At 43.0% G+C, this 26,943-nt stretch overlaps 1 protein-coding gene across 1 annotated transcript in view; it reads right to left on the bottom strand.

Annotated features, from left to right (window-relative positions):
* The window catches only part of LOC106608808 (polymerase (DNA directed) nu), a 69,147-nt gene that overhangs the window by 9,341 nt on the left and 32,863 nt on the right, over positions 1 to 26,943 (bottom strand). Inside the window, exons 10-14 of the mRNA XM_014206966.2 lie at positions 24,268 to 24,325; positions 21,570 to 21,647; positions 16,562 to 16,673; positions 9,679 to 9,761; positions 2,302 to 2,433 (exon numbers count right to left, since the gene is read on the bottom strand). Coding sequence (XP_014062441.2) covers positions 2,302 to 2,433; positions 9,679 to 9,761; positions 16,562 to 16,673; positions 21,570 to 21,647; positions 24,268 to 24,325 — 463 coding nt within the window. The remainder of the gene's footprint in view (positions 1 to 2,301; positions 2,434 to 9,678; positions 9,762 to 16,561; positions 16,674 to 21,569; positions 21,648 to 24,267; positions 24,326 to 26,943) is intronic.

Below are 26,943 nucleotides of genomic sequence, written 5' to 3'. Positions count from 1 at the left end.
GACAACAGGGTGTTAAATCAAATAACATTGGCATCATGACAGGCTATGGCCTATCTAGTGTCACTCATCAAAATAAAAATGGACCTGTTTCACAAGCCCACATAGAAAACAGTGAAGAAAGATCTAACATTTTTTTTATTTAATTGAGGCTTACTATTTCAGCTGATGATGAGGAGAATGTACGTAAAAGGCAAATAGAACACTAGAAGGCACTGTGGTAGGCTACATGTGTTGGGCCTTACATATCAAACGCTGCACTGCAGATAGGCTAAGTGTCCATCTCGTTGCTCAGGTCAGGCCGGGGGAGCAGTTTCCTTCAAGTTCTTGATAAAGTCAATTGCGGCGGTCGGGTTGTTGAACTCCGCTTGGTAGTGTGATCCTCAGCTCAGCTGGGAAGAAGAGGCCAAACTTTACTCCCGGACAGGCGTGCAGAAGACGCTTTGCGTTGTCAAACGCTGCTCGTTTCTTGGCCGCGGAGGCAGTGAAGTCTGGAAGATGGACAGTCTCTTGATGTGTGTGTGTGTAGGTTTACTATCTATTACACATCAGTGTTTGTGAACTGAAGATGCATCTGTAAATCCCCTTTTCACTGTGTCCTCTTGATGACTTGTCCTATTTTCTCTCTCTCTCTCTCTTTTAATTTCCCCTGTTGGTACTGGATATATAAAGCTCCCCGCCACCTCCTCCTCTTCCCTTCATCATGTCTTTAGAAGTATAGGTATGACACATGTCCTTTGGGGACCTCCCTGATAGTGTGTGATGGCTAAGGAAGTATATGGAAAATAAGAGAGGATGCCAGTGCGAAATGGGGCCAGAGCTCATTTCAACATCAGAGTATAAATCAACAATTCTGTTTTGATGAGAGAGGCATGCACAGCCAGATAGCACTATATTCAGTTAGAGAAAATGGCTACACACACAGGCGCACACACACACACACACACACACACACACACACACACACACACACACACACACACACCACACACAGGCGCACACACACACACAGGCGCACACACACACACACACACACACACACACACACACACACACACACACACACACACACACACACACACACACACACACACACACACACACACACACACACACACACACACACACACACACACACACACACAGCGGCCTCTTGGCCCTAGCTAGAGCAGATTCCAAGCTGAGATGTTTATTGATCAACTGAAATCTCTGTTAGGCTGTGAGAGAGGTAGAGGGAGAAAGAGAAAGTTAGGGAGAATGAAGCGAGAGAAAGAGAGAGTGAGAGGAGGGAAAAGAGAGAAATAGAAGGAGAAAAATAAAGAGAGACAGCGAGAGAGAAAGAGGTTAGGGAGAGAGATAGTGTGTTTGTGTGAGAGAGAGAGAGAGAGAGAGAGAGAGAGAGAGCTCTGACAGGTGAGGCTGATAAATCCCAGGAGTGGCGCCACGGCGATGACTGAAATTACAACGGTTCGTTCCGGACGACATTACACTGGTCCCCAGCGAGCATGCTCAGTTACAGCATTTTTGTGGCGATCTGTGTGGCGTCTCACGAGCATTCCGTTGCGCTCGGCTCATTTAGAGATGAAGAGGGTGTAATAACGGTGATTGGTTGCCATGGGTGACAGAATGCTTGTCGGTGCGTGTCGGGGTCGATGGCTGTTATGCCACTATGACAGAGACCCTCTCTGCTATACTCTTTCTAGAAGTTTAAACTTTAACTGCATATTTTAACTGAATACAAAAATAATTTTTATCAGAATATTTTCTCAAAATGTTCCTACGGTAAAAAGCATCAATATATAAGATATCAGGATAACACAGAACATGTGTTTAGGGGGCAGGTCAATCTCAATGAACACAAGACGCAAGAAAAGCTAAGTATTCCTGAATCATTCTTGAGAAATCTTAGTCACACCAACCAACAATGTCTTTCCTCCATATCAGAGTTTTAAGCTGTAAAAGGTGTTTTCAGCGTTCAAAGACGTCGATTGGCCTATTGCCTGGACTAAATGTTTTCAGTGTGATTGAGAGCGCAGAGGCCAGGGAGTGTGTGTGTGTTGACTCTAGGCCGCAGTGCTACAGTCTCAAGTGTGCTGTGTTAGCATATCGGCCAGGATATATCGAGTGTCCTGGTTGAACCATTAACCCACCCCTCCAACCTCTCTCCTCCCCGTCCACAGGCAGTTTGTCTCAGTCATGCCAATACAAGCACATATTTTTCACACACAAACACGCATCCACCCATACGCACAGAAAGACACACACAGTGAGCCCACCCCCCCACCCCCTACTCCACACACATACCTTGTTTGTGGCACTGTTGGATGGTGGTGTGTATGAAGGTCTGGACCTCTCTGTAGGTGTGGAGGAAGCTGTCCTGGAAGTGTCTGGCCTGTTCAGCACTAACACCCAGGATGCCCGACAGACGCTCCCTACCTGGGGGAGACAGACAACCATAACATATAATCGGCCAAATTCAATGGCAGTTTTATCCATTCCCCTCTATTTATTTGGAGCCCCATTAGCTTTTGCAGAGGCAGCAGCTATTCTCCCTGAGTCCACTAAAAACATGACAAGTAACAAAACACTGGTACACTGACAGACAAGGACACTCACCCAAATGTGATATACAAACAATACAACAAAACATATAATAATAATAATAATAATACAAACAATACAACAACAAAAGATAATGTGTATGTGTAATCAAGGACTGATTTCGACCTGGGGCACAAGGTGAGTGCAATTAATTATCAGGTGGAACAGAAAACAAGCAGTACCCTGGACCTCCAAGGAAGAATTTGAATACCCCTGCCATATACCATAGCACAGTGATACAAAGTGATACAACATTTGTACCATAATATGTACAGTACCACTCAAAAGTTTGGACAGACCTACCCATTCAAAAAAAATCTTATTTTTACTATTTTCTACATTGTAGAATAATAGTTAAGACATCAAAACTATGAAATAACACATATGGAATCATGTAGTAACCAAAGAAGTGTGAAAGAAATCAAAATATATTTTAGATTCTTCAAAGTTGCCACCCTTTGCCTTGATGACAGCTTTGCACACTCTTGGCATTCTCTCAACCAGCTTCACCTGGAATGCTTTTCTAACAGTCTTGAAGGAGTTCCCACATATGCTGAGCACTTGTTGACTGCTTTTCCTTCACTCTGTGGTCCAAATCATCCCAAACCATCTCAATTGGGTTCTGGTTAGGTGATTGTGGAGGCTAGGTCTTCTGCTGCAGTGCTCCATCACTCTCCTTCTTGGACAAAAATAGGCCTTACACAGCCTGGAGGAGTGTTTGGTCATTGTCCTCTTGAAAAACAAATGATAGTCCCACTAAGCGCAAACCAGATGGGATGGCTTATCGCTGCGGAATGCTGTGGTAGCCATGCTGGTTAAGTGTGCCTTGAATTCAAAATAAATCTTTGACAGTGTCACCAGCAAAGCACCCCCACACCATCACACCTCCTCCTCCATGCTTCACGGTGGTAACAACACATGCGGAGATCATCCGTTTACCTACTCTGCGTCTCACAAAGGCACAACGGTTGGAACAAAAAATCTCAAATTTGGACTCATCAGACCAGAGGACAGATTTCCAACGGTCTAATGTCCATTGCTCGTGTTTTGTGGTCCAAGCAAGTCTCTCCTTCTTATTGGTGTCCTTTAGTACTGGTTTCTTGCAGCCGACCATGAAGGCCTGATTCACGATGTCTCCTCTGAACAGTTGATGTTGAGATGTGTCTGTTACTTGAACTCTGTGAAGCATTTATTGGGCTGCAATTTCTGAGGCTAGTAACTCTAATGAACTTATCTTCTGCAGCAGAAGTAACTCTGGGTCTTCCTTTCCTGTGGCGGTCCTCATGAGAGCCAGTTTCATCATAGCGCTTGATGGTTGAAGAAACTTTCAAAGTTCTTGAAATATTCCGTATTGACTGACCTTCATGTCTTAAAGTAATGATGGACTGTCGTTTCTCTTTGCTTATTTGAGCTGTTCTTGCCATAATATGAACTTCATATTTTACCAAATAGGGCTAGCTACTGTATACCACCCCTACCTTGTCACAACACAACTGATTGGCTGAAACGCATTATGAAGGAAAGAAATTCCACAAATTAACTTTTAACAAGGCACAACTGTTAATTGAAATGCATTCCAGGAGACTACCTCATGAAGCTGGTTGAGAGAATGTCAAGAGTGTGTAAAGCTGTCATCAAGGCAAAGGGTGGCTACTTTGAATAATCTAAAATCGATTTTGATTTGTTTAACACGTTTTTGTTTACTACATGATTCCATATGTATTATTTCATAGTTTTGATGTCTTCACTATTTTTGGACAATGTAGAAAATAGTAAAAATTAAGAAAAACCCTGGACCCCAGCCACCCCAGTCATAGACTCTCTCTACTACCGCATGGCAAGCGGTACCAGAGTGCCAAGTCTAGGACAAAAAGGCTTCTCAACAGTTTTTACCCCCAAGCCATAAGACTCCTGAACAGGTAATGAAATGGCTACCCGAACTATTTGCATTGTGTGCCCCCCCCAACCCCTCTTTTTTATGCTGCTGCTACTCTCTGTTTATAATATATATATAGTCACTTTAACTATACATTCATGTACATACTACCTCAATTGGCCCGACCAACCAGTGCTCCCGCACATTGGCTAACCGGGCTATCTGCATTGTGTCCCGCCACCCGCCACCCCCTCTTTTACGCTACTGCTACTATCTGTTCATCATATATGCATAGTCACGTTAACCATATGTACATACTACCTCAATCAGCCAGACTAACCGGTGTCTGTATGTAGCCTCGCTACTTTTATAGCCTCGCTACTGTATATAGCCTGCCTTTTTACTGTTGTTTTATTTCTTTACTTACCTATTGTTCACCTAATACCTTTTTTGCACTATTGGTTAGAGCCTGTAAGTAAGCATTTCACTGTAAGGTCTACACCTGTTGTATTCGGTGCACGTGACAAATAAACTTTGATTTGATTTGAATGAGTAGGTGTGTCCAAACTCTTGACTGGTACTGTAAATATATAGAAAAAGTTACATCAGGAAATCATCTCAAAGTAATGCCACTGACTGCTTGCCCCATCTATGATGTGAGTGCAGAGATCACTATCGGCCATTCCACCCTAGCTCTGGCCCAAAGGAGATTCTAGTCGAGAGAGTCGTGTCTCTGTGTGCTCAGTATGTGAGTCTGTGTGTGTTTGTGTGTTCATAGGGTCAGAATGTTTGTGTATATTTGTGTTCACAGACTGCGTGTGTGTCTGTGTTCTGCAGCACTGTGTTTGTGTGTTCACAGTGTGTTTATTCGCAGCGTGTGTGTTCCGTGGCACTGTGTGTGTCTGTGTTCTGTGGGTTAACGCGCGGCTGGTGATGAATAATGTTCTGCCAGACAGAGGGAGCGCCAGGGATGGTGTAGCAGGAGGGGGCAGTTGGCCCAGCGGAGACAGGCGCTAAGCCCCAAATCTGTGCCAGTCTGGGGCCCCTGCCTGGGTGGACGTGCCCCCCGTGCCCTCTACACGCACACACACCCGGGGAGACACAGGGAGAGAGTGTGAACATGCAGGGATAGTGTGAGTGTGTTTTGGGGGGACGGCGGCTCTATGTCACACAGAGAGATGGAGTTGGTCTGTTTGTGAAAATCATATACCTCTGTGTGAGTGTCAGTATGTATCTGTGCAGTATGGATTGTGTGTGTGTGTGTGTGTGTGTGTGTGTGTGTGTGTGTGTGTGTGTGTGTGTGTACAGGCGAGTCCGAGATAGAGGTAATTGACACAGTGCTGATTTTCTCAAAAACAAATGAAATCACAAAAAAGGTGTCTGGACCATCCTGTAGGATGCCATTTGCATAAAAAATAGAGATTTGGCTGTATAAAAGAAAATGTCTCCACTTCAAAAGGCTTCTGAATTTTGTAATTTCCACTCTGACATTTCTGACTTGATCATTCACATTTCCTGTTGCTTCAGGATTATTTTCCTGCTGTAGCAAACTGGCTCAAATTAAGATCCTACATCTGTAATATGGTAGCTCAATGACTTTAAATCATTTTTACCACTATGATAACATTGTACCGCCAGTAGGAGTGGGAACACCAATGATACATTTTAGGTAAATGGAGGCCACAAATGCTCAAATCTAATGTTAGTTCCCTTCAGCAGCATACCACCCTGCATCCTATTGCTGGCTTGCTTCTGAACCTAAGCAGGGTAGCTACCTGGATGGGAGACCAGATGTTGCTGGAAGCAGTGTTGGAGGGCCAGTAGGGGGAACTCCCTCTGGTCTAAGGAGATCCCAATGCCCTAGGGCAGTGAAGGGGAAATTGCCCTTAGGGTGCTGTCTTTCGGATGGGACCTTAAACGGGTATCCTGACTTATCGTAAGAGTAGGGGCGTTAACCTCGATATCGCGGCTAAATTCCCAACCTGGCCCCATTCCATCATGGCCACCTAATCATCCCCCTCCTTCCTAATTGGCATATATCACTCCTCACCTCTCCACCTGATAGCTGAAGTGTGGCCGCCTCATCCACACATTGGTGGTGGACGAGGTGAGTTTCCCCCTACTATGTGAAGCGCTTTGAGTACCTCAGTTGGTAGAAATGAAATCCAATGAATTTAAAATGAGTAACACTGGATTTAGACACACCATATGACCAGGCTAGAAATGACATACTAAAGGGGTGTGATTAGCATTTTTGAACCTTCACCTGATAACAGTTTACCACTGGAGATGTGTGTGTGTGTGTGAGTGAGGAGAAGGATTATTGTAGGGAGTGAGCGAAGGCAACCGGCTGCCACAGGGTGAGTAAGGGGTGCAAGAAGGCAGTGTGTGTGTGTGTGTGTGTGTGTGTGTGTGTGTGTGTGTGTGTGAGGAAGTCTACAACGGAGTTGTGTGTGTGTGTGTGTGTGTGTGTGTGTGTGAGAGGCACCACATACCAGCTGAATGAGGTCAGTCCTGTGTGACCCTCTAGCCTCGTTACTGCTCACTCACATCTCTCTCTCTCCTTCTCCTCCACATCTCTCTATCTCTCTCCTCCACATCCATCTCTCTCTCTCCTCCACATCCATCTCTCTCTCTCCTCTTTCTTTCTTCCTCTCTCCCACACCTCTTTTCCAATTCAGTCTCTTTTTCTCTCCTCTCTTTCTTCCTCTCTCTTTCCCTCTGTCCCTCTCCCAGAGTGCAACAGTCAACACTTGGCCTCTTTCTCTTCTGACCCATTTGTGTGTGTCTGTCTCCATGGCCAATACCACCCCTCCCCCCTCCTCTTCTCTCTCTGCCTGATTATTGTCTCCAGGAGAAAGCTTCCTTTTAGTATTCCGTAACCAAGGAGACGAGCCACTAGGAAGGCTGTCTACGCTGAAAACGAATGCTCTCCCTTACTCCACTAACCCCCTCTCCTTTCCTCCCTGTGTCTTTCTCCTCCTTTCTCAGCTCCTCTTATCCTCATTGACGACAGATACACAATGTATCACGTCTTATGCTATTAAAAACATTCAAATCAGCCGTGAGGCTTCCTTCCCTCTCTACCATGCACACGCACGCATGCACACACACACAGAGCCATAACACCACATGTCATTGAAAGACCAAAGAATACTCCATCAAAGTCCCTTTGTCACTGAACGCACTCATCTGTGAAAAGACAAACACCCATACATGTCAGAGCTGTAACTGTGTGTGTGTCTAATGTATGTGTGTGTGCGTGAGTCTGAGTGGTGGTTCCCGGGCAATAATACTGCACTCGTCTGATCGCTGAACTGCGGACGGGAGAGGCTTGTCGACTCTCTCTCTCACACACACACACACACACACACACACACACACACACACACACACACACACACACACACACACACACACACACACACACACACACACACACACACACACACACAAAACCATTGCCAGACCACTGCCAGCCATCACAACCTCTCAACGTCTCCCAATCCTCTACTACTGCCTGCCTGACAGCACAGCCTGAAGGCTCCCTTACTGCTACGCACACGTGTGTGTGTGTGTGTGTGTGTGTGTGTGTGTGTGTGTGTGTGTGTGTGTGTGTGTGTGTGTGTGTGTGGACGTGTTTAACTATACTCACAAGAATAGTAAACTTACAAACATTTTACCAACTGGGGACATTTTATTAGTCCACATAAGGTCAAATGCGATTTCTCGGGGGTTTAGGGTTAAGGTTAGAATTAGTGTTAGAGTTAGAATTAGGTTTAGAGTTGGGGTTAGGAGCTAGGGTTAGGTTTAAGGTTAAGTTAAGGTTTACGGGTAAAGGTTGGGGACAATTTGATTTTGAATGGGACTGAATCGTGTGTCCCCACAAGGTTAGTTGTACAAGGCTGTGTGTGTGTGTGTGTGAGCCTCTTGATGAGTGTGAGCCAACAGTGAGGTCCAGATACAGCAGCAAAGTGTGTGACTCAGTCTCACACAAACAACAACACTCATATAACAAGCTGTTAATCAACAGGCTAGAAATACATAACAGACAATGCAAAGTGACCCAGATACAGAATAGTCTTACACACACAGACACACACACTCACACACATTACACTTTTATGATACACATTCCCTCCACGTTAGAAATCTATGGTCACTGGGCCAACGTTTTGAAATAGTTTCCATTGGCTACAGCAGGGAAATGTGTTGTGTTGTGTTGTGTGTGCGAGTGAGTGAGTATTAAACGGGCCACAAATGAAGAAGGCATACTTAGGCCACATGGGCCCTTTCTACATTCTTGCTCCCTCTCTGTTTTTTCCTCCCCCATTCTCTCTCTTTCTTCCACTCCCACTCTCAAATTAAAATTCAAGCTGCTTTATTGGCATTAAAAACATTGTGTCAATATTGCCAAGGCAACAATGTATACAATATACATTGTAATAAAATTATTAACAATAACAAAGAATTATATAAAATGGTAGTAAATAATAATACAAAATTAAATACAAAAATAACAACAATATAGTAGAAATGTAATAAATATAAAAAGCTAAACATGGGAAATGAAACTATAACTAACTTATAACTAAATAACTGTCATCTTCACCAATAGATCAGTACTACAACTACCATCATCATTACTACTACCACCACCATCATTAAACTGCTATCATTACCATCACCCTACTATCCATGCCACTACTCTCTCTCTCTATCTCTTTCTTCCTCCCCATCTCTCTCTCTCTCTCTTTCTTCCTCTCTCACTCTCTCTCTTCCTTTCCCACTCTCTCTTCCTTTTACACTCTCTCTCTCTTTCCTCCTCTCTCACTCTCTCTTTTTATTCCTCTCCCACTCTCTCTCTTCCTCTCCCACTCTCTCTCCCTCTCTCTTTCTTCCTCTCCCACTCTCTCTCTCTCTCTTCCTCTCCCACTCTCTTGCCCTCTCTCTTTCTTCCTCTCCCAATCTCTCCCTTTCTTTCTCTCCCACTCTCTCTCTCTCCCTCTCTCGTTCTTCCTCTCCCACTCTCTTTCTTCCTCTCCCACTCTCTCTCTCTCTTCCTCTCCCACTCTCTCGCTCTCTCTTTCTTCCTCTTCCACTCTCTCTCTCTTTCTTCCTCTCCCACTCTCTCTCTTTCCCTGGTTAAGGGCGACTGAAGTGATGTGGCTAACTAACTGAGTCATGTGGGTAGTTCTTCTCACCTGCTCCATACACCACAGAGTAGACGATACGCTTGGCATGCTCTCTATCCTCTGAACTCACTTCTCCTTCACTCACACCCTTCCTAGAGAGACAGAGAGAGAAGGAAGAGAGAGAGTAGGGGAAGAGAGAGGGGGTGGGGAGAAAGAGAGAGAGAGATGTTATGTAAGGAAGTCCTACTGGAGTGCAACTGTCTGCAAAGTGAGAGTCCCAAAGGGCCTGACAAGGGACTGTAACATCACATCACAGAACATACTCACACACAGATGCACAGAGACATGCACACACACATGGACACACACACACACACATACTCTGATTATCGGCATGATAAGCTTCAACACTCTCTCTCTCTCTCTCTGTTATTCCCTCTCTCTCTGGTTTATCTTTCTCTATATATGTCCTCTCGCCCTCTTTGTTTTCTCTCTCTCTGTTCTCTCCATCTCTACCTGTTATTTCTCTCTCACAGTTTCATTGCCGGTAGCCTCAGGGACAGACTTTCAAACCGTTTTATCTGTAGTACCTCCAGCCCTCTCACTCTCTTTCACGCACACACGCACGCACGCAGAGCTGTCAAATTGTGGAGTCAGATGGTTGGGGCTAAAGACAAATTAAAAGTGCTCAGCACCACCTGGTGGACAGAGTATTTATCTATTCTAGACAGCAGTCTAATAGTGTTCTAACAGTTCTAATAGTGTTCAAACAGTGTTCAAACAGCTTTCAAACCGTTCTAACAGTGTTCTAACAGTGTTATTAACAGTTCTAACAGCGTTCTAACAGTGTTCAAACAGTTATAACAGTGTTCAAACAGCATTCTAACAGCGTTCTAGCAGCGTTCTAACAGTGTCCTAACAGTTCTAACAGTGTTCTAACAGTTCAAACAGCGTTGTAACAGTTCTAACAGCGTTCTAATAGTTCTAACAGTGTTCTAACAGTGTTCTAACAGAGTTCTAACAGCGTTCTAACAGTGTTCTAACAGCATTCTAACAGTTCAAACAGCGTTCTAACAGTTCTAACAGTGTTCTAACAGCATTCTAGCAGCGTTCTAACAGTGTCCTAACAGTTCTAACAGTGTTCTAACAGTTCAAACAGCGTTGTAACAGTTCTAACAGCGTTCTAACAGTTCTAACAGTGTTCTAACAGTGTTCTAACAGAGTTCTAACAGCATTCTAACAGTGTTCTAACAGTGTTATTAACAGTTCTAACAGAGTTCTAACATAGTTCAAACAGTTCTAACAGCGTTCTAACAGCGTTCTAACAGTTCTAACAGCATTCTAACAGCGTTCTAACAGCATTCTAGCAGCGTTCTAACAGTTCTAACAGCATTCTAACAGTGTTCTAACAGTTCAAACAGCATTCTAACAGTGTCCTAACAGTGTCCTAACAGCATTCTAACAACGTTCTAAAATCGTTTTAACAGTTCTAACAGCATTCTAACAGTGTTCTAACAGCATTCTAACAGCATTCTAACAGTTCTAACAGTGTTCTAACAGCGTTCTAACAGTTCAAACAGCATTCTAACAGTTCTAACAGTGTTCTAACAGTTCAAACAGCGTTTTAACAGTTCTAACAGCGTTCTAACAGCGTTCTAACAGTGTTCTAACAGCATTCTAACAGTGTTCTAACATCGTTCTAACAGTTCTAACAGTGTCCTAACAGCGTTCTAACAGTGCTCTAACAGTTCAAACAGCGTTCTAACAGTGTTTTCACAGCGTTCTAACAGTTCAAACAGCGTTCCAACAGCGTTCTAACAGTTTAAACAGCATTCTAACAGTGTTCTAACAGCATTCTAACAGTGTTCTAACAGCGTTCTAACAGTTCTAACAGTGTTCTAACAGCGTTCAACCAGCGTTCTAACAGTTCTAACAGTGTCCTAACAGCGTTCTAACAGTGTTCTAACAGTTCAAACAGTGTTCTAACAGTGTTCTAACTGCGTTCTAACAGTTCAAACAGAGTTCTAACAGTTCAAACAGAGTTCTAACAGCATTCTAAAAACATTCTAACAGCGTTCTAACAGTTCTAACATCGTTTTAACAGTTCTAACAGTGTCCTAACAGTGTTCTAACAGCATTCTAACAGTTCTAACAGCGTTCTAACAGTTGAAACAGCGTTTTAACAGTTCTAACAGCGTTCTAACAGCGTTCTAACAGCATTCTAACAGTGTTCTAACAGCATTCTAACAGTGTTCTAACATCGTTCTAACAGTTCTAACAGTGTCCTAACAGCGTTCTAACAGTGTTCTAACAGTTCAAACAGCGTTCTAACAGTGTTCTCACAGCGTTCTAACAGCGTTCTAACAGTGTTCTAACAGTTCAAACAGCATTCCAACAGCATTCTAACAGTTTAAACAGCATTCTAACAGTGTTCTAACAGCATTCTAACAGTGTTCTAACAGCGTTCTAACAGTTCTAACAGTGTTCTAACAGCTTTCAACCAGCGTTCTAACAGTTCTAACAGTGTCCTAACAGCATTCTAACAGTGTTCTAACAGTTCAAACAGTGTTCTAACAGTGTTCTAACAGCGTTCTAACAGTTCAAACAGAGTTCTAACAGTTCTAACAGTGTTCTAACAGTGTTCTAACAGCATTCTAAAAACATTCTAACAGTGTTCTAACAGTGTTCTAACAGTGTTCTAACAGCGTTCTAACAATGTCCTAACAGCGTTCTAACAGTGTCCTAACAGCGTTCTAACAGTTCTAACAGTGTCCTAACAGCGTTCTAACAGCATTCTAACAGTTCTAACAGCGTTCTAACAGCGTTCTAGCAGCGTTCTAACAGTTCTAACAGCGTTCTAACAGTGTTCTAACAGCGTTCTAACAGCATTCTAGCAGCGTTCTAACAGTTCTAACAGTTCTAACAGCGTTCTAACAGAGTTCTAACAGCATTCTAACAGCATTCTAGCAGCGTTCTAACAGTGTTCTAACAGTTCGAACAGCGTTCTAATAGCGTTCTAACAGTGTCCTAACAGCATTCTAACAGTGTCCTAACAGTGTCCTAACAGCGTTCTAACATCGTTTTAACAGTTCTAACAGCATTCTAACAGCGTTCTAACAGCATTCCAACAGCGTTCTAACAGCGTTCTAACAGCGTTCTAACAGCGTTCTAACAGTACTAACAGTGTCACAACAGTTCAAACTGTGTTCTAACAGTGTTCTAACAGCGTTCTAACAGTTCAAACAGCGTTCTAACAGCGTTCTAACAGTGTTCTAACAGCATTCTATCAGTGTTCTAACAGCGTTCTAACAGTGTTCTAACAGTGTCCTAACAGCGTTCTAACAGTGTTCTAACAGTTCAAACAGCGTTCTAACAGTGTTCTAACAGTGTTCTAACAGCGTTCTAACAACATTCTAACAGTGGTCTAACAGCATTCTAACAGTTCTAACATCGTTTTAACAGTTCTAACATCGTTTTAACAGTTCTAACAGCGTTCTAACAGAGTTCTAACAGCGTCCTAACAGCGTTCTAACAGAGTTGTAACAGCGTCCTAACAGTTCTAACAGCGTTCCAACAGCATTCTAAGAGTGTTTTAACAGTTCTAACAGTATTCTAACAGCGTTCTAACAGTTCAAACAGCGTTCTAACAGTTCTAACAGTGTTCTAACAGCATTCTAAAAACATTCTAACAGTGTTCTAACAGCATTCTAACAGTTCGAACAGTGTTCTAACAGCGTTCTAACAGTGTCCTAACAGCGTTCTAACAGCATTCTAGCAGCGTTCTAACAGCGTTCTAACAGCATTCTAGCAGCGTTCTAACAGTTCTAACAGCGTTCTAACAGTTCTAACAGCGTTCTAACAGTGTTCTAACAGTTCAAACAGTATTCTAACAGTGTTCCAACAGCGTTCTAACAGCGTTCCAACAGCGTTCTAACAGCATTCTAGCAGCGTTCTAACAGTTCTAACAGCGTTCTAACAGTGTTCTAAAAGTTCAAACAGCGTTCTAACAGCGTTCAAACAGCATTCTAACAGCATTCTAACAGTTCTAACAGTGTCCTAACAGCGTTTTAACAACGTTCTAACATCGTTTTAACAGTTCTAACAGCATTCTAACAGTTCTAACAGTATTCTAACAGCGTTCTAACAGCGTTCTATCAGTTCAAACAGCGTTCTAACAGTGTTCTAACAGTTCAAACAGCGTTCTAACAGTGTTCTAACAGTTCAAACAGCGTTCTAACAGTGTTCTAACAGTGTTCTAACAGCATTCTATCAGTGTTCTAACAGTGTTCTAACAGCATTCTATCAGTGTTCTAACATCGTTCTAACAGTTCTAACAGTGTTCTAACAGTGTTCTAACAGTTCTAACAGCGTTCTAACAGCGTTCTAACAGTTTAAACAGCATTCTAACAGCATTCTAAGAGCGTTCTAACAGTTCTAACAGTGTTCTAACAGCGTTCTAATAGTGTTCTAACAGCATTCTAACAGTGTTCTAACAGTGTTCTAACAGTGTTCAACCAGCGTTCTAACAGTCCTAACAGTGTCCTAACAGTGTTCTAACAGTTCAAACAGCGTTCTAACAGTGTTCTAACAGCGTTCTAACAGTTCAAACAGCGTTCTAACAGTTCTAACAGCATTCTAACAGTGTTCTAACAGCATTCAACCAGCATTCTAACAGTTCTAACAGTGTCCTAACAGTGTTCTAACAACGTTCTAACAGTGTTCTAACAGCATTCTAACAGTTCTAACAGTGTTCTAACAGCGTTCAACCAGCGTTCTAACAGTTCTAACAGTGTCCTAACAGCGTTCTAACAGTTCTAACATCGTTTTAACAGTTCTAACAGCGTCCTAACAGCGTTCTAACAGCGTCCTAACAGCGTCCTAACAGCGTTCCAACAGCATTCAAACAGCGTTCTAACAGTTCTAACAGCGTTCTAACAGTTCTAACAGCATTCTAACAGCATTCTAAGAGCGTTCTAACAGTTCTAACAGTGTTCTAACAGTGTTCTAACAGCGTTCTAACAGCATTCAAACAGCGTTCCAACAGTTTACTAACAGCGTTCTAACAGTGTCCTAACAGTTTCCTAACAGCGTTCTAACAGTGTCCTAACAGTTTCCTAAAACCATTCTAACAGTGTTCTAACAGCGTTTTAACAGTTCTAACAGCGTTCTAAAAGAGTTCTAACAGCGTCCTAACAGCGTTCTAACAGAGTTGTAACAGCGTCCTAACAGCGTTCTAACAGCATTCAAACAGCGTTCTAACAGCATTCTAACAGTTCTAACAGTGTTCTAACAGCATTCTAAAAGTTCTAACAGTGTTCTAACAGCATTCTAAAAGTTCTACCAGTCCTAACGGCATTCTAACAGTTCTAACAGTGTTCTAACAGCGTTTTAACAGATCTAACAGCATTCAAACAGTTCTAACAGCGTTCTAACAGTTTTAACAGTTCTAACAGCGTTCTAACAGTCCTAACAGCCTTCTAACAGTTCTAACAGTGTTCAAACAGTTCTAACATCATTCTAACAGTTCTAACAGTTCTAACAGTGTTCTAACAGTGTTCTAACAGCGTTCGAACAGTTATAACAGCATTCTAACAGTTATAACAGCGTTCTAACAGCGTTCTAACAGTTCTTTTTTTATTTCTTTTTTTTTACCTCTTTTTCGCCCCAATTTCATGGTATCCAATTGGTAGTTACGGTCATGTTTCATCTCTGCAACTCCCATACAGACTCGGGAGAGGCGAAGGTCGAGAGCAACAGTTCTCAGTGTGCCAACAGTTCTATCAGTGTAGCAACAGTTCTATCAGTGTAGCAACAGTTCTATCAGTGTAACAGTTCTATCAGTGTACCAACAGTTCTATCAGTGTACCAACAGTTCTATCAGTGTACCAACAGTTCTATCAGTGTAACAACAGTTCTATCAGTGTACCAACAGTTCTATCAGTGTAACAACAGTTCTATCAGTGTAACAACAGTTCTATCAGTGTAACAACAGTTCTATCAGTATAGCAACAGTTCTATCAGTGTACCAACAGTTCTATCAGTGTACCAACATTTCTATCAGTATAGCAACAGTTCTATCAGTGTACCAACAGTTCTATCAGTGTACCAACAGTTCTATCAGTGTAACAACAGTTCTATCAGTATAGCAACAGTTCTATCAGTGTACCAACAGTTCTATCAGTGGGTTAACAGTGTTCTGACAGAGGGTTCTAACAGTTCTAATGGTCTCCCTTTTTTCTCACCACAGGGTCCCTTTTTAACATGCACACACACATTTCAAAAAGCGACCATGTAATCACTGCGGCGACCGGCCTGGGGGTGCCCTGACAGAGAGGAAGGAGCCTCATATGCCGGTTGCTGCTGTAGTCATGGCAACGAGGCTGCGAGCGTTTGAAGTGATGCTGCGGTTTGGGCAGACTGATGGGCTGTGTGTGTGTGTGAGAGAGTGTGAACATGGGAATACAGTATGAGGCTCTGTGGATGAGAGTGTGTGTGTGTCTGTGTGTGTGTGTGTGTGTGTGTGTGTGTGTGTGTGTGTGTGTGTGTGTGTGTGTGTGTTTGTGTGTGTGTGTGTGTCTGGGTTGATAGGCTCATCCCAAACGGCTGAGTGGTGTGTGAACTGAGCATGCCCAAAGCAGTCCTGTTGAGTACAACTAAAAGACAGACAGAGAGGAGGAAACTAGCTAGTGCAGGGAGGAGAGGAAATCAGAGGTCATAGAACTATGAAACGAGAGGCAAAACTGTGTGAGATGATTGAATATCATATTAGTATGTGTGTGTGTGTGATACTAAAAACTGCGAGACTGTGTGTGTGTCAATAGAGTTTGAGAGACTGTGTTTGTCTGTGATACCCCCCACTGCGAGACTGTTTGTGTGTGTGTGTGTGTGTGTGTGTGTGTGTGTGTGTGTGTGTGTGTGTGTGTGTGTGTGTGGGGGTGTGTGTGTGACCCACCACTGTGAGGCCAGCATGGTGAAGACGTCGGCCTGTGGGTTGTTGAAGATCCTCTGCAGCTCAGGGTCTGACGAGAGGTGAGCCAGCAGACGCAGTTCCACCTGGCAGAAATCTGGCACACACACCACCATCATTCTCATCCACACTACTGTTCATTTTCACTACCATCATCGCTCAACATTTGTATATTAACTGACAATGTAATCAGCTGATAATGAACCAGGTAGTCAGCGGTAATGTCATTTAACAGAAAGGCAAAGAGAGATAAGAGAATAGAGGGAGAGGTTGTAAACAACATGTGTGTTGAGAGAGAGAGAGAGAGAGAGAGAGAGAGAGGGATGGGAGAGGTGGAGAGAGAGAAAATAATGGGGAGGAGGCAGATACAGAAAGAGAGGGAGAGCAAGAGAGAGAGGATGGGAACAGATGAGTGTTCCTCCCCGCCTGGTCCTGTTGTCAGATGAGAGAGAATGGCTGATGAGGCAGACAGGCAGGCTGCCAGCCCCTCCTGTGAGACGCCTGGGGGCCTGAGTTACCTTACCCCCATCCCATTAACACCCCGAACCCCCTAACCCCTTATAATCTGTGACACCCCCCCCCACCTCCCATCTCCAAGACCCCTCCCTCCCAAACGCAGCCTATCACATGACGATGACACACTTGCGCATGTTCCTCTCCAGATAGACAGACAGACCCCTGTCTCTGTTGTGTGTGTGTGTGTGTGAACCACACCTTGCTATCCCTTATCATACTGCTGTCAGGCTGGAATGTTCAAGAGAATTACCATTACTGACATACACCTACTGGAGAGAAAGAGATAGAGGGGGAATGCTGACACACACATCACACTGTAATTCAGTGTAATTCAATTAGTGGATTGAACATTGATTTTAGTGCTGGGGATCCAAACTGGGCTTGATGAGAATGTCGATGGCCGACCCTGTATTCTCTCTCCACAGTAAAACAAAAGTGTATTCAGCTATTAGCCTCTAATGATGTTTTTCCACTGTAGGGCCGTGCCTTGCTGTGAATATCACGGTTCCTACTTCATTCCCACTTGCCCATGGCCCGCTTGATTCCTGGAACCAAGCGGGATATATCTAGCCTCGTTTGATACCTGGTACTGACCTCCAACCAAGTAGGCTGGTGGGTGGGGTTACACATGGCCATACTCAATGACTGGTCTCACGCAACGATGTCACAGCGTATGTTGTAAATACTCACGCATAAGTCACTGGCTCCGTTTTTTAAAGGAGAAAGTAAATCTAACTACGAAACGGTACAGCTGCAGAACACTAACGAATCACTCTGAAGCTAAAAACGCTGGATTTGACATCCCCGACAGCGATGTTTGAAGCCATGATAACGCTGAGCAGCAACGATCAGCGCGGTAATACATTGTTTTTAGCCAAATTACTATCTAGCGAGCTACCGATGTCTTTAGATGAGCTTAATGACACAGGCACACACACAAGGACACACACACACACACACACACACACACACACACACACACACACACACACACACACACACACACACACACACACACACACACACACACACACACACACACACACACACACACACACACACACACACACACACACGAGGACACACAAACACTCCCATCTTGCAAACGTAGACACACACATACCGACACATTGGCTTCTAGGACACCAGATGTATGTCCTTGAACAAATTATAAAAAAATTGCACACAGAAGAAGTTATAAGGTTAATTGAGTTGCTAATGGCAGCCTGCAGTACCCCGGGCGGCCTTCAACTTGAGATACTGAGAAACGGCAGCACTGATCTAGCCTGCAACGTCTCTTTCTGGAGTAGCTCGAACTGTGCATGCTGTCTCCATGAGATGCCATCTTAACCGACTTCCTTGGTTTCAAATGCACTACTGAGTCTTCACATAGGAATGAATGGTGTCACATGATCGATGGCTTTGTCCATTCATATACAGTCATTGGTCTATCTCAACAGTGTCACTCTCGACAGCGGCATGGACAATTTTCTCCACCGGAACCCCATCATCCCCTCTCCTCTCATAAAAAATGACAAAACAATCACATTTCCCTCCTGCAGCCGAATGAAATTGGCTATAAAATGATAAAATGTGTCTGCCTGACTGTGCTAGATGAGCTGGGCCTGTCTGGTTTAATATTGGTTGGCTGGTATAAAGATAGCTAGTTTATTGCAGTGTGCTTTGATAAAAGGCTGATAAAGGGTGTGTGTGTGTGTGTGCATGAGTGAGTGAGTGTGTGTGTGTGTGTGTGTTTCTGATGATGATAGGCAGATAAAGGGGAGTTTCTAAAGATCTCTCCATCAATGTTTTATGCGTCAGATCACATTTCCCTCTGGGACCATTTGTAGCCCAAAGAATACTATGTGTGGGATGGGGGGTTGTGTGTTTGTGTCTGGATGTGCTTGCCCATGTGTGTGTGTAATAGAGTTGTTTCGGCAAGGTCTGCTCCAGCTAGATTTTTTTGGTGATAAAATCACTACCAACTAGCATCTTCCTATTGATCCCAACAGGATTAAAATAAGATGGCCAAAGATAGAGCATCTACAGTCGATAACTCCGAAGGGTAATATCATCTTGGCCTAAACACCCACACACACACACATACATACATACAGTTGAAGTCGGAAGTTTACATACACTTAGGTTGGAGTCATTAAAACTTGTTTTTCAACCGCTCCACAAATTTCTTGTTAACAAACTATAGTTTTGGCAAGTCGGTTAGGACATCTACTTTGTGCATGACACAAGTCATTTTCCCAACAATTGTTTACAGACAGATTATTCCTCTTGTAATTCACTGTATCACAAATCCACTGGGTCAGAAGTTTACATACACTAAATTAAACAGCTTGGAAAATCCCAGAAAATGATGTCATGGCTTTAGAAGCTTCTGATAGGCTAATTGACATCATTTGAGTCAATTGGAGGTGTACCTCTGGATGTATTTCAAGGCCTACCTTCAAACTCAGTGCCTCTTTGCTTGACATCATGGGAAAATTTAAAGAAATCAGCCAAGAACTCAGAATTTTTTTTTGGAGACCTCCACAAATCTGGTTCATCCTTGGGAGCGATTTCCAAACGCCTGAAGGTACCACGTTCATCATACCTGTCACGACTTCCGCCGAAGTCGGTCCCTCTCCTTGTTCGGGCAGTGTTCGGCGGTCGACGTCACCGACCTTCTAGCCATCGCTGATCCATTTTTCATTTTTCATTGGTTTTGTCTTGTCTTACATCACACCAGGTTCCAATCTCATCAATTACATGTTGTGTATTTAACCCTCTGTTTCCCCTCATGTCCTTGTCGGTGATTGTTTGTTTGTATGTGTTATGTTCTGGTGCGCGATGGGTTTTGTACCCACTTTTATTATTTTGTATATTTTGGTTTTCAGAGTTTTGTCAGCACTTATTAAACGACTCCGTTTATACCAAGTTCGTTCTCCTGTGCCTGACTTCCCTGCCACCATCACGCACCCATTACAATACCGCTCAGGAAGGAGACGCATTCTGTCGCCTACAGATGAATGTACTTTGGTGCTAAAAGTGCAAATCAATCCCAGAACAACAGCAAAGGACCTTGTGAAGATGCTGGACAAAACAGGTACAAAAGTATCTATATCCACAGTAAAACGGGTCCTATATCGACATAACCCGAAAGGCCGCTCAGCAAGTAAGAAGCCATTGCTCCAAAACCGCCATAAAAAACAGACTACCGTTTGCAATTGCACATGGGGACAAAAATCATACTTTTTGGAGAAATGTTCTCTGGTCTGATGAAACAAAAATAGAACTATTTGGCCATAATGACCATCGTTATGTTTGGAGGAAAAAGGGGGAGGCTTGCAAGCTGAAGAACACCATCCCAACCGTGAAGCACGGGGGTGGCAGCATCATGTTGTGGGGGTGCTTTGCTGCAGGAGGGACTGGTGCACTTCACAAAATAGATTAACTCATGAGGAAGGAAGAGTATGTGGATATATTGAAGCAAAATCTCAAGACATCAGTCAGGAAGTTAAAGCTTGGTCGCAAATGGGTCTTCCAAATGGACAATGACCCCAAGCATACTTCCAAAGTTGTGGCAAAATGGCTTAAGGACAACGAAGGCAAGGTATTGGAGTGGCCATCACAAAGCCTTGACCTCAACCCCATAGAAAATTTGTGGGCAGAACTGAAAAAGCGTGTGCGAGCAAGGAGGCCTACAAACCTGACTCATTTACACCAGCTCTGTCAGGAGGAATGGGCCAAAATTCACCAAACTTATTGTGGGAAGCTTGTGGAAGGCTACCCAAAACATTTGACCCAAGTTAAACAATTTAAAGGTTTAATGCTATCCAAAAATTCTAATTGAGTGTATGTAAACTTCTGACCCACTTGGAATGTGAGGAAAGAAATAAAAGCTGAAATAAATAAGTCTCTCTACTATTATTCTGACATTTCACATTCTTAAAATAAAGTGGTGATCCTAACTGACCTAAGACAGGGAATTTTTACTAGGATTAAATGTCAGGAATTGTGAAAAACTGAGTTTAAATGTATTTGGCTAACGTGTATGTAAACTTCTGACTTCAACTGTACATACATACATACAGTATAATCTAGGCCTACATCTCAGATGGCTCAGTCTACTCTACACAGACCATGAGGAAAAGCTGTACTGGGGGGGAAGAATGATAGATAGACCTCATCCTTCGATCCCACCCAGGCAAGTTATTAGAGCCCAGCAAAATAAAATGAAGGGAAAACGATACAGTACATTAACCCCTGAAAGTGAAACATTCACTCAATTGATATTTTTTGTGTGTCTTGGTTCTAAAAGGGGGTTTAAAAAACAACAACTAGAAAAGGTACATTTCCTAAAGAAAAGAGTGCTTGCTTCAGCAGTATAAAAAAAGAGAATAATAACAATAAGCATGGGGAATAACTTGCTGACACAAGTACACTAATAATGAATGATATGGCCAGTGTGACCTTCGCCTACCTGCAGCCAGGAAGGTGTAGCCGTCCTGGGGGATGAACATGGCCCGTGGGTGAACCGTCACCACCTCCGCTTCCTTTCCTGAAAGAACCAAACACACAGCCATGAGGGACACCATGATCCTACCTTACCATATTACTGTACCAATCATGTTAATATAGTACAATCCTATTACCCAGGACTCCCTGGAAAACAGTGGCAAGTGTTACTGAATGGACTATCCTGGATAAAGAAAATAAAATGAATTTAAAATAAAATACCCAGCTATAAACCCCAACTTCCACTTTTATAAAGATATAACAGCTACCATCCTACAGTGACCCTGAATAATGTAATAACACTGTTCAGGTTATAAATGTGTTATAACAGCCTTGACACCTCTCCATTCTATAGTGAGTAGTGCTGGTGAGTTTCCCAGCCAGTCAGCCAGCCAGTCAGTGCTTTAATTAAGTGGCAGCCCTATAAATACAACATGTGTGAGAAGTTAACTAGAGGACATTTCCTGACTTCAATTAAAAAAGGAAAAAATAATTAAGTAAGTGTTTTTTTCTATATGGAAATATGAGAAGGAAATATAGTGAGAAATAGTGAGGTAGGAGAAATATATAGGAGCGATGGAGAAGACAGCGAGAGAGAGAGAGAAAGAGAGAGAGAGAAAAGCGATGTAGTAGACAGGTGAGAGAAAAAAAGAGACAGAGGGAGAGTTAGTCCATTATCCACTATATGGTTAGCAGTAAACTAGCTAGGTAAGAAACTGGGTCATGGTTAGCAGTAAACTAGCTAGGTAAGAAACTGGGTCATGGTTAGCAGTAAACTAGCTAGGTAAGAAACTGGGTCATGGTTAGCAGTAAACTAGCTAGGTAAGAAACTGGGTCATGGTTAGCAGTAAACTAGCTAGATAAGAAACTGGGTCATGGTTAGCAGTAAACTAGCTAGGTAAGAAACTGGGTCATGGTTAGCAGTAAACTAGCTAGATAAGAAACTGGGTCATGGTTAGCAGTAAACTAGCTAGGTAAGAAACTGGGTCATGGTTAACAGTAAACTAGCTAGGTAAGAAACTGGGTCATGGTTAGCAGTAAACTAGCTAGATAAGAAACTGGGTCATGGTTAGCAGTAAACTAGCTAGGTAAGAAACTGGGTCATGGTTAGCAGTAAACTAGCTAGGTAAGAAACTGGGTCATGGTTAGCAGTAAACTAGCTAGGTAAGAAACTGGGTCGTGGTTAGCAGTAAACTAGCTAGGTAAGAAGCTGGGTCGTTGGTTGAGGTAATCAGAATCCCATCAGGACAAATCTAACACTACGTCATTATCCTGGGCAGGTAAGTGCTGACCCCGACTGAGTAAAAGAGAAAAACATCCCCTACTGTTCACCATCACCATCAACGTCACACACACACAGGCACGCACACACGTCGGACGCACGCACACAAGCGCATGCACGCACGCACACACACACACACAGGGCAACAAAACACAGTGTAACACCTCTAATAAGGACTGATTAGCGCTTCAATCACCTTCAAAGAGGAGCTGGGTGACTGATGGAGGGAGAAAGTGAGGTCAAAAAAGGAGAGAGGGGGAGAGCAGGAGGAGACACAGAGAGAGAGAGAGAGAGAGAGAGAGAGAGAGAGAGAGAGAGGGAGAGGACTCCTATGGTAGGTACACCTATAGCTCATCTCTTGGCAGTAGTACTGTAGACTACTTTATCACTGACCTCAATCCAGAGTCTCTCAGAGCGTTCAGTCAGCCCACTGACACCCTTATCAGATCACAGCAAAATCAGTCTACTTGAACAGAGCAATACTCAATCATGAGGCATCAAAGCCAAAGGAAGTGAATAATATTAAGAAATGCTATGGATGGAAGGAAAGTAGTGTGGAAACCTACCAGAAAACAATTAGGCAACAACAAATTCAATCCCTTATAGACAACTTCCTGGACAAAACGTTCCACTGTAATGGTGAATGCGTAAACTTGGCAGTAGAAAATCTTAACATTTGAAATATCTTTATTCTTTTGGAACTTCTGTATAATGTTTACTGTTAATTGTTATTGTTTATTTCACTTTTGTTCATTGTCTACTTCACTTGCATTGGCAAAGTTAACATATGTTTCCCATGCCAATAAAGTCCTTGAATTGAGAGAGAGAGAAAAAGAGAGTTAGAGAGAGAGCGAGAGAAAGAGTTGATGAGTAGGTGCTCTGGGGATATGATGGGTGAGTGGCAGGGCAGGGGGTGCTGATGCTAGCACCTACGAATCACCAAAGGCAGGGAGAAAGAAAACCATAGAACTAGTAATGACCAGGGTGAATAAAAAGAGAGAGAACATGTACATGTCTGCAAGACTAGTGTGACGAATCTCCTGTAAACAACTGTTGCCGAAGAGGAAGGAAACTGCTCAGGGATTGAGGCCAATGGTGACTTCAAAACATTTACAGAGTTTAATGGCTGTGATAGGAGAAAACTGAGAAAGGATCAACAACATTGTCGTTACTCCACAATACTAACCTAAATGACAGAGTGAAAATATTAGGAAGCCTGTACAAAAAAAGTTAAGATCAGCGTGTGTGTGTGTGTGTTTGTGTGCGTGCGTGTGTGTGTGGTAGGGGTGATTCATTTTACCTTGAACATATGGAGAGGCTGTGCATAATGCATAATTAGACCGGATTTGAATGTGTGTGTGTGTTGTGTGATTAACTGTACCTTGAACATATTGCTTCTTAGTGATCTGCACCGGTTGCCTTGGGAGGGCCTGGAAGTTCTAAAATCACAAAACATTTATAGTCAAGCAAAACACAACACACCTAGAGAAATATATTTATATGCATGATTAGAGAAAATAAGAGAGCAAGAGACCTTTTCTCAGAGGCTTTTTAGAATGTACAAAATAGTGTTGCCCAGGTAATGAATCCCAACCTTCAGTCAGTGAGTGTTAAAAGGCACAGGAGCGGTTGATATTTAACACCGACTGGCTCTACTACTACGACATCATTAGATCTGAACAGCTACCATTGTTGACAAGAGGGACTGGAGAAAGGGAGGGAGAGAGGTAGACGGTTGGAGGGAGGGGGGAGGGAGAGAGAAAGAGAGATGGAGAGAGGGGGGAGAGTGACAGAGATGGGAGGGTTGGCGAAAGAGATGGGGAGGAAGGAGAGAGAGAGAGAGAGATGGAGAGGGATGGTTGGAGACTTGGCAAAGGCTGGCACACAGACAAAGCTGGCATGCAGTGCCCCATGCCACACACAGGTATTACTAATGGAGACACAAGTTCTAGTTAGAAAAATGCTCTACCAACTGAGCCACACGGGACATTTTGTAACGTTACAGCCTTATTCTAAAGATTTATTTTTTTTAATCCCTCATCAAACTATACACAATACCCCATAATGACAAATCCAGACGTGACGCTTGGCATTCAGGCCAGAGAATCTTGTTTCTCATGGTCTGAGAGTCTTTAGGTGCTTTTTGACAAACAAGCGGGCTGTCATGTGCCTTTTACTGAGGAGTGGCTTCTGTCTGGCCACTCTACCATAAAGGCCTGATTGGTGGAGTGTTGCAGAGATGGTTGCCCTTCTGGAAGTTTCTCTCTTCTCCATAGAGGAACTCTGGAGCTCTGTCAGTGTGACCATCGGGTTCTTGGCCCTCCTCCCCCAATTGCTTAGTTTGGCCGGGAGGTCAGCTCTAGTGGTTCCAAACTTCTTCCATTTAAGAATGACGAAGGGCACTGTGTTCTTGGCGACCTTCAATGCTGCAGAAATGTTTTGGTACCCTTCCCCAGATCAATCCTGTCTCGGAGCTCTATGGACAATTCCTTCAACCTCATGGCTTGGTTTTTGCTCCTACATGCACTGTCAACTGTGGGACCTTATATAAACAGCTGTGTGCCTTTCCAAATCATGTCCAGTCAATTGAATTTACCACAGGTGGACTCCAATCAAGTTGTAGAAACATCTCAAGGATGGTCAATGGAAACAGGATGAACCTGAGCTCAATTTTGAGTCTCATAGCAAAAGGTCTGAATAGTTATGTAAATAAGGTATTTCTGTTTTAATTTGTTATACATTTGCAAAACTTTCTAAAAACATGTTTCACTGTCATTATGGGGTATTGTGTGTAGATTGCTGATGATTTTTTTATATTTAATCCATTTTAGAATAAGGCTGTAACGTATCAAAATGTGAAAAGTCAAGGGGTCTGAATACTTTCCGAAGGCACTGTAAGGCAAGGGGTATGAATACTTTCTGAAGGCACAGCACATAGAATTGTTCATTATAGTGACAGCCCCAGGGTTGAACCTCCTACCGAAGCTTTCAGAGCGACATTTTATTGTCTGGTATGTCCGACCTGATGGGAGGAGATCAAAGCAGTGGTGGAGTGGAAGTAGCGTTCATTCAGAAGGGAGAGTTTTTATAGTAGTCTATTGTGTTTGCTGCGTTGACAAATCCATTTCCCCTTGGGGATTCTAAAGTAATATAAAAGTAATACAATTCCTTTGTCTCACAGCCACAGTCTGTGTAGATTCATCCAATTTCTATTTCACATCATAGGTAGAACCACACACACACACACACACACACACACACACACACACACACACACACACACACACACACACACACACACACACACACACACACACACACACACAGAGATTATACCAAACATCAGGAACACCTTCCTAATATTGAGTTGCACCCCCCGTCCCCCACAAACCGGTGTGTCTCAAAGACTTAAAATTCCTTCTTTAACAGGTCTCCTCCCCTTCATATACACCGATTGAAGTGGATTTAACAAGTGACATCAATAAGGGATCATAGATTTCACCTGGATTCACCTGATCATTCTAAGCCAAGGAAAGAGCAGGTGTTCTTAATGTTTTGTATACTTAGTGTATATGTATTAGAGGGAGAGTATACTGTTGTGGGAGAAATGAAACAATAATATATAGGAGCTTGTCAGATAGTGATATACTGTGTATAAGCAAGTCACTGACCCAGGAGGTGGTGTTGGGTGGTAAATCTGTGTTTCACGTTTGAATGTCACATGCAGAAGTACAGTGAAATGCCTTTCTTGCTAGCTCTAACCCCAAGAATGCAATAATCAATAACAATACAATACTAGAAATAACAAGGTAGAACAAAAATAAAGAAGATATAAAAATAAGGAATAACAAGAACACAATAAAGTAAGTAAGCATACTATATCCAGGGTCAGTTCCAGTACCATATTTACAATGTGCAGGGATACTTTATTGATAGAGGTAGATATGTATAGTGGTAAAGGTGACTAGCAATCAGGATACAGAATACGATCAACAGAGTAGCAGCAGCGTATATGATGATTGTATGTGAGTGGGTGTGTGTAGTCAGTATAAATGTA

The sequence above is a fragment of the Salmo salar genome, chromosome ssa07 (assembly GCF_905237065.1).
Source record: "Salmo salar chromosome ssa07, Ssal_v3.1, whole genome shotgun sequence".
Lineage (NCBI taxonomy): Eukaryota > Metazoa > Chordata > Actinopteri > Salmoniformes > Salmonidae > Salmo > Salmo salar.
This window is presented reverse-complemented; position numbering and strand designations above follow the sequence as displayed.